This window comes from Argiope bruennichi, chromosome 5 (assembly GCF_947563725.1).
Source record: "Argiope bruennichi chromosome 5, qqArgBrue1.1, whole genome shotgun sequence".
Classification (NCBI taxonomy): domain Eukaryota; kingdom Metazoa; phylum Arthropoda; class Arachnida; order Araneae; family Araneidae; genus Argiope; species Argiope bruennichi.
The window spans coordinates 58,956,742-58,965,206 of NC_079155.1; the positions used below are offsets into that span (position 1 = coordinate 58,956,742).

Sequence of the window (8,465 nt, forward strand, 5' to 3'; positions counted from 1 at the left end):
TTCAATACATTTTCTAAGAAGTAATTAAGCATATATGTGGAAAATTGGCATCAAAACTTCGTACATTAATATTGGTATCGTTTGTATATAACAATTATTTTTTGTTGAAAACCGTAAAAAGTATCCGCAATCGGGAATATGAATCTAGGATTCGTGATAGAAGTTCCCAATTCGAATTCGATTTCATCTGTCAATTGGGAATAATAACGGCTAAAGAATTCGATGAGCTAGATTATTGATTTACACAAGTAATAAAACTGGTAAACCTTCTAAGGGAGATTACCTTCACTAGAACATTCCCACTTGTGGAATCTTCTGAAAAGTTTTAATGACTAAATCATTGAATCATCAACACCACTAGTAAAACATCTAAACAATAAAAAAAGGCTGACTCATCTGCTATCTTCTCATCCTCATGTTCGAGTTACCTTACTCCGAGAGGTATGTCATCTAGATAAATAAGTAGAATCCCTTGAAGTTCAAAATAATTTAATTTCTGATTTCTATCATCTCTGGAATGATAGAAATCAGAAATGGAGCAACGGCACTTCCAAACATTTACTTGAATTATTCAGCGCTTAATTAATAGCTATTATGTGTTTATAAAATGAACTATGGATAATCTCTCAATAATTTATTTGATATTTTATTTCCAACTGCAATTAAATGGTAATTCTTTTCATTACGTTTTCCAAGAACTTTTCCAATTTTTTGAAAATTTACAAATTTCTATGGTGTTGGAAAATTAAAAAAAGCTAAATGAATATCTGGTGTAGGATAAAATTACAGTGATTATGCCCATGCATCTTTGACTTCCCCAAAATAAAATTTCTTTGTAATTGTAAGACCCGCTCCTCCGCTCCCAACGACGAAGCTTGCAAGACCAGTCAGGAGGGGAAAGGTCACATGGTATCCGAGGGGGTGAAAACCAGGAGAGACGAACAGGAAGTGGACTAGACAGAGAAGGACGAGGAGCGAAGGTGGCATGGTTCGCCATGAACGAGATGCTTGATTCACTTTTATGTTTTATATTTTAAACCGTTACTGTAAATATGTAAATAATATAATAATCTAGAATATGATGGGTTCCTGTATTTATTTCTATTCAATCAACATGATTGAACCGGGCGATTATTAAGATTGAACTGGATTTAAAATAATCACTCAGGCCTAGACGTTAAGTAGGCGCCAGCCGTCGTTGGAACAGCCACAAGAAATACACGTCGGATGAGTAAGAAATCTTACTGGCGTAGTCGGAAGGATCCTACCAAGGAAATGTTGGAATATCTACTGGAGTGTTGCCTACAAAAGGTTAGAGGTGAGAGCTTATTTTTATTATTGTAAATGCTTTTCCCATTGAATTGAAAATATTTATCGTTTGTCTCAGAAACGTGCACATCAGCGTCATTTTTTTTTGTTGTGAACACATCAGTGTTAGTTTTCAGAGCACATCAGTGTTAATTCTCAGAACACATCAGTGTTAAATTCGTGAACACATCATTGTTAAATTTGTGAACTCATCAGAGTTAAATTTTTGAACACATCAGTGTTAGTTTGAGAGAACACATCAGTGTTAAATGTGAGAACACATCAGTGTTAGTTTGAGAGAACACGTCAGTGTTAAATGTGAGAACACATCAGTGTTAATTTTCTGAACACATCAACGTTAAATTTGTGAACGCCTCAGCGTTAATTTTTAAAACACGTCAGTGTTACATTTGTTCGAATATTTATCGCAACAGCGTCAAATATTGGTTAAGGAGCTTTTGTGGCAGTGCGTTTCGAGACAACGATAATATAATATTATAGAATTGTATTTTATAATTGGGAAGACCTTGTAGAAAGAAGCAGTGCTCTTAGAATAAATTAAAAGTAGTTAAAAGATAGCACATCAAGTGTATCTGTAAACCTATTCTTACACCACGTGTATTTCTGATATATCTAGTATTATATTTGCTATTATAATCATTATTGGATTATTTTATATTTAAGCAACAAGCTTAAAAAGTATAGCAAGAAATCCTGGTTAATTGAATATTGTTTTGAATGTTGAATATTAAATCTGGATTATTTTTTAATTCATTTTTATGTTATTGTGTTTTATTTAATAAGGTAAACGAATGTTAATTATCTCTGTTTGTTTGATTGATGAGTTATGCTGTGATTTTGGTACATGATTAATCTGCAGAAATACTCGTATGAATTCATATTTTCATTAAGTGCTAAAGTTAATTGAATGTTTTGTTAAATATTATTAATTTCATTATTAGTTAAATTTGATTATTTCACCATTCTTTTTTATAACCTAGTATTTTAGTTTGAGTCTGATAGTAGCCATATAAGTATTTAAGCTATACTTCTAAGGAAACGAAAAGGAGAATTCCTTTAATGAAGCTAGAATTGCTGTTTTGTTTTCTGCTTTAACAGATCCTTTACCTTTTAACTTAATATAAGCCAGTATTTTGATTTGTGTTATTTTATTTGTATACCATTCATTTTTATGCAGAATTCTTTATTTTGTTGAATTGGAATAATGGCATTCATAGCTAAAGCTAGGAAGTGTGATCTTCAGGAATTAGCTAGTGAGTTAGGTGAAGAGATTGATGGGAATCTCACGATTGCTAATCTTAGAAAATTGATTTTAAATTCTAACGAATACGAGGAAGAGTTTGTAAAGGGTGTTTTAGAGGGTATTGTGGAGAGGAGACAAGAAAAAGAAAATTTGGAAAGACGGGAAAAAGAGAGGCAATTTGAGTTAGAGAAAATTAAGTTGCAAACTTCGATTGAAACTCAATCCCTAATGTCAGAGAATAATGAAATGAACACCAAACATAATTCTTCAGAGTTACAAAAGATACTTCAGAAATTTGATTCCAAAAATGATGATATAAGTCTTTACTTAGTCATATTTGAGCGCCAAGCTAAACGATTAAGGATTGATAAAACAGATTGGGTCACCCAATTAATGCCACTTCTTCCATCAGAGGTTGTTCAAATAATAGCAAGGGAACCTGAAGAGGAATCTAACGTTTACGAGTACGTAAAGGAATTACTCTTACGACGATTTAAATTGAGTGCAGAAACCTTTCGATTGCGGTTTGTGCAACATCAAAAGAGAATGGAAAGTTCATGGAGGGATCTGGCCTTTGAGTTGAGAAGCTTCTTGGAGGAGTGGTTGGATGGTGTTAACGTAACGGATTTCGACTCGTTGAAGGATCTGATGGTTGTAGATCAGATGAAAAGAAGAGTTGGAAATGAAGTTCGGGAACATTTTGTTGACACATGGACAAAAATCTCGTCTTCATCTAAGTTAGCCGATCTCCTCGATGATTATGACGGTGTAAGGAGAAGCTCAAAAACTGGACATATTCCTAGTAATGGCAGGACACGAGTAAACGGGAATTTTGAAAAGAGAAATCCTATTGTCCATGACAAAAATGCAATGAACACTGATTATAAAAGACCGAGTAGTCCTCGGAATTGGAAGCAAGAACGCTCCGATCGGCGTCAATGTTTCGAGTGCGGATCATCGCAACATTTAAGAGCCCAGTGCCCAAATCTAGCTAAGATGAAGAATTTCTCAAGGATTAACCGCGTGACAAGACGTTTGGTAGAAACGACAAGCGAGAAAAGTGGACCACAGAGACTTCCAGAGAATGTTGCTGAAAATCAGACTGATGAAGGTACGATTCTCACAACACAGTTAAAGGCACCAGAAAAAGAAATAACACGCATTAGCCCTTTACAGAAAATACCAGTGAAAATTGAAGACAATACATTTGAAGGTATCTTGGATACAGGTGCTGAAATCACCGTCATCAGACAGGATATAATTGATTCTTGCTCTAAACAAGGAGAGGGCAGCATAAAAATTATATCAGCCTTTGGGGAAGAAGAACTTGCCCCATTAGTTACTATCAATGTAAAAATTAATGATGGGAAGCATGGCAATGTTCCTGTTACTTGTGCAGCATCGAAGAAACTAATAAGCGACATGCTGATCTCCTCGACTACATACGAAGCATTATGTAAGAAAATAGAGGCACATACCTTATTACCCGTGATAAAGAATGTAGATTCGGAGCAACCTGTCCATGAAGAGCCAAATCAAGAAGATAATGAAGAAAGTCCATTGGAGGAGAAAATTTGTTTCTCGAAGTTACAAAAAGAAGATAACTCTCTGAAGACGGCATGGGCATTTGGCAGTTCCCAACAGAATGGTTATTCAGTTGAAGATGGCATCTTATCGCACTCTGAATGGGTATGTGGAGAAAAGGTGCAACAGGTAGTGTTGCCAGAATGTAAACGGAAGTGTGTGCTTAAGGCAGCACACGAGTTACCATTGGCAGGTCATCTGGGAGAGAGAAAGACGAAGGAAAGAATAAAGTACTCATTCTACTGGCCAGGAATAAAGAAAGATGTCAAAGAATTTTGTCAGTCTTGCAAACAGTGCCAAGTTAGGAGGGCAATTACATACAGAGATAGGATCCCAATACAGCCTATCGTCAGACCAGAAAATCCTTTTGAAGTTTGGAGCATTGATTGCATAGGTCCACTGGAGCCTCCGTCCAGGAGAGGACACAAATTCATCATTTGCGCTATTGACCTGTGTACACGTTGGGCAGAAGCTATCCCAGTAAGAAATATTATTGCGAAAACTACGTGTGACGTGCTCATGAAAATTTTTACAGCTACAGGATTTCCTGAAGTCGTTTGCACTGACCAAGGTACTAACTTTACATCGACTTTAACTAAAGAATTCCTGAAAGTGATCGGCACCGCACCAAGATTTGCTACTCCCGGGCATCCAGAAAGTATGGGTGCAGTTGAGCGATGGAATAAAACCTTAAAGGAAATGCTCAGCAAGAATATCCAGGAAAATGGAAAAGATTGGGACATACATCTGCCATATCTGTTATTCGCGTATAGGGAAGTACCACACAGTACAACAGGACTGTCACCATTTCAAATGGTCTATGGAAGGTTACCTAGAGGGCCCTTGTCTCTGATGAAAGATTTCTGGACAGGAAAAAGAAGAATCCCCGTAGGTGTTTCCAGATCCATTGAGAGTTATTTAGAAAATTTGCAGGAAAATTTAGGAAAGGCTCATGGCATTGCCATGGAGAATGCCGAAAAACCCCAGGCAGAATATGCAAGAAGATATAACTTGCGAGCTCGTGAGAAGACCTTTCAAGTAGGAGAAAAGGTTCTGATTTTGGATTCAGCTTCTTCTCATAAGCTGTTAAAGAAATGGATCGGGCCAGTGAGTATTGTTGCTTTTACAAGACCCCATTCAGTACTCGTCAAGATGGAAGATGGTACGAATAAAGAGATTCATGTCAATAAAATTCGACCATACATAGCACGACTTGAGCAAGTCGGAGTGATATATGACCAAGACAATGAATTTGGAGAAATATTTCCTGCCCCAACCAATTGCAATCAGAAAAGCAAAATCAGTCGTGATATAAGAACGCAAATTTATAATCAAGGAAAGGAGTTATCATTACAACAAAAAGCTGAGCTGATTGATATCTTATCTAAGTACACAGACAGTTTCAGTAAGTTTCCAGGGAAAGCCAAGGTGCCAGGACATAACATTAAGGTAACCGATGACTGTGTCCCCAAGCGACTAGCTCCATATCGTGTCCCAATTGTTTTGCAAGGGGAAGTTGAACGCCAAGTTCAAGAACTTTTAGAAGCAGGACTCATTGAACATAGCGAGAGTGACTGGGCACATCCCGTAGTGTGCGTTGCTAAGAAAAACGGTAGTATCAGACTGTGCGTAGACTACCGTCAGCTGAATAAATATACGATTGCAGACGCATATCCAATGAAACTGGTTACTGAACTATTGTATGAAATTGGAAAAGCTAGTTTTATATCAATATTAGATCTCACCAAAGGATATTGGCAAATTCCCATGAAGCCTGAAGCGAAGCACTATACCGCTTTTATCACTCATTCTGGGCTGTACCAATGGAATGTGATGCCCTTCGGTATGAAAAATGCAGGAAGCACATTCCAAAGAAGCATGGACAAGATCCTCTCAAAGCATCGAGAGTATTGTCGTGCATATATTGATGATGTCGCCATTTTCTCCAAAAGCTGGGAAGAACATAAAAAGCACATTATGGAAGTATTTTGTACGCTTCAAGAGTCCAACCTTACCATAAATCTAGAGAAGTGTGAGTTTGGCAAAAAGGAAGTGAAGTTTCTTGGCCATATCGTCGGATCAGGAAGGCACTCCCCAGATCCCGAGAAAATTGACGCCATAAAGAAGTTATTGAGACCTACAAATAAGAAAGAAGTACGTAGTTTGCTGGGACTTGCAAATTATTACAGGGACTATATCCCAAACTTTTCTTCATTAGTATTACCACTAACAAATCTCACCAAGAAAAATGTACCTAACAAAATTCCATGGGCCAAAGAACAAGAGCAAGCATTCCAAATCTTAAAAGAAGAATTAGTCAAGATGCCTTCATTATACACCCCACAACTGGATAAACCATTCCAGTTATACACGGATGCCTCAGCAACAGCCGTTGGAGCCTGCTTAGCTCAGATAGGTGATGATGGGAAGGAAAAACCCATTGCATTTTTCAGCAAGAAATTGACTGCAACTCAAACACGGTGGGCTACTATCGAGAGAGAAGCCTACGCCGTACTAGAGGCCTTGAAGAAATACGACACATGGATATTTGGTGCTCGTGTTCAAGTTATCTCTGACCACAACCCTTTGACGTATCTCACTCAACAAACGCCTCACAGCGCAAAACTTACACGATGGTCGTTAGCCTTACAGAGATACGATGTGACAATATCATATCGAAAGGGGAGTAAACATTGCAATGCAGACTCTCTATCTAGGTTGCCATTGCAGCAGTAAGAAAGAAAGGCTTTCCAGAAATGTACAAAAACATTTGTGCATCTGCTTTGTTACTTTTATCACCAATTTTGTGCATATTTGATTTTTTTATATATATATTTGTTTGTCTTTACGTTTTGAATTTGTGTATGTGTTATTTCTTTTCTTTGGGAATTGCATATCAGTTGCTCTCCCACCTCTTTCCTGCTCCTTTCCTAGTTGTAGCGACAAATACTGCTTGGAACTATGTTTCATTTCAGGATCAGCCTTTTACCGTGAGAGATGATCAGTGATAAGCAACCCGTCCAGTTCTCAAGACGCAGCATTGTCTCTAAGGTGACAATGTGCTTCTCCAAGGGGGGCGTGTAAGACCCGCTCCTCCGCTCCCAACGACGAAGCTTGCAAGACCAGTCAGGAGGGGAAAGGTCACATGGTATCCGAGGGGGTGAAAACCAGGAGAGACGAACAGGAAGTGGACTAGACAGAGAAGGACGAGGAGCGAAGGTGGCATGGTTCGCCATGAACGAGATGCTTGATTCACTTTTATGTTTTATATTTTAAACCGTTACTGTAAATATGTAAATAATATAATAATCTAGAATATGATGGTTCCTGTATTTATTTCTATTCAATCAACATGATTGAACCGGGCGATTATTAAGATTGAACTGGATTTAAAATAATCACTCAGGCCTAGACGTTAAGTAGGCGCCAGCCGTCGTTGGAACAGCCACAAGAAATACACGTCGGATGAGTAAGAAATCTTACTGTAATATACAATTATTATCTCTTTGTGAAGTAGCAATTTTAAAGACCATTGCAGTGTTTTATTCTACGGAACTAAATGATCCAATTTTTTTTTATAATATTAGAATTAAAGTTACAATATAAAACGAATCCCTGAAAACATCTTTTTATCTCTCTGCTATCATGCCCCTAAGATGTGTCTTTGTAAGTCACAAGACAACCCAAAACTCGCTAGCTTAATTGATCGATTTGCAATTTGTTTATTTTATTATTGGAAAAAAAATTATTCTGCCTCTGATCATGTGATTTTTTTAGCTTTAATCCATTTTTATTCCTGTCAGAGCAATGTCTAATCCATTTTTATTCCTGTCAGAGCAATCTTTTAAAGTTTCATTTTTAAAAAAATGCTAAAAAAAAGTTTGAAAAGAAGAACTGAAAGTTTACAAATATTCTGAAATGATTTCGAATGGTCTGAGGAACATTTTAATTTATTGAGTAAAGGTAAAGACAACATCGTTAATATTATGAAGAGAGTAATTAGAGTATGATGTAAATTACCTGCATTGTCTGTATGTCTAAATAAATTGCAACTCATGGCGTTGATTTTTTTTCATAAGTCTATTTCAGAGGAAAAATCAAAAATATTGTATTTGCCATTCGGATCATTCGAAGGAAATTTTTAGAAATATATGCACTAAAATCAACTGTAATAAAAAATGCAGATCTGTGACATTAGTTGTGAGATCCTATGATTAAATGATATCGTAATTTTGTTTATCAAAAAAAATATTAAGGCACTAAAACCAATAAAGGCCTGTCAAACTCTATATGTTTAACTACGAAAATA

General features: G+C 36.7%; 1 protein-coding gene across 1 annotated transcript; it reads left to right on the forward strand.

Annotated features, from left to right (window-relative positions):
• The first annotated feature begins 2,533 nt into the window (after positions 1 to 2,533).
• On the forward strand, positions 2,534 to 6,892 carry LOC129968273 (uncharacterized). Its single transcript, XM_056082129.1, has one exon. It carries the CDS (start codon positions 2,534 to 2,536, stop codon positions 6,890 to 6,892), a length of 4,359 nt encoding a protein of 1,452 aa, XP_055938104.1.
• Positions 6,893 to 8,465: the final 1,573 nt, after the last annotated feature.

Bases quoted from the DNA above. Each gene is read 5' to 3' on its own strand.
- LOC129968273 (XM_056082129.1), top strand. From the start codon at position 2,534: ATGGCATTCATAGCTAAAGCTAGGAAGTGTGATCTTCAGGAATTAGCT.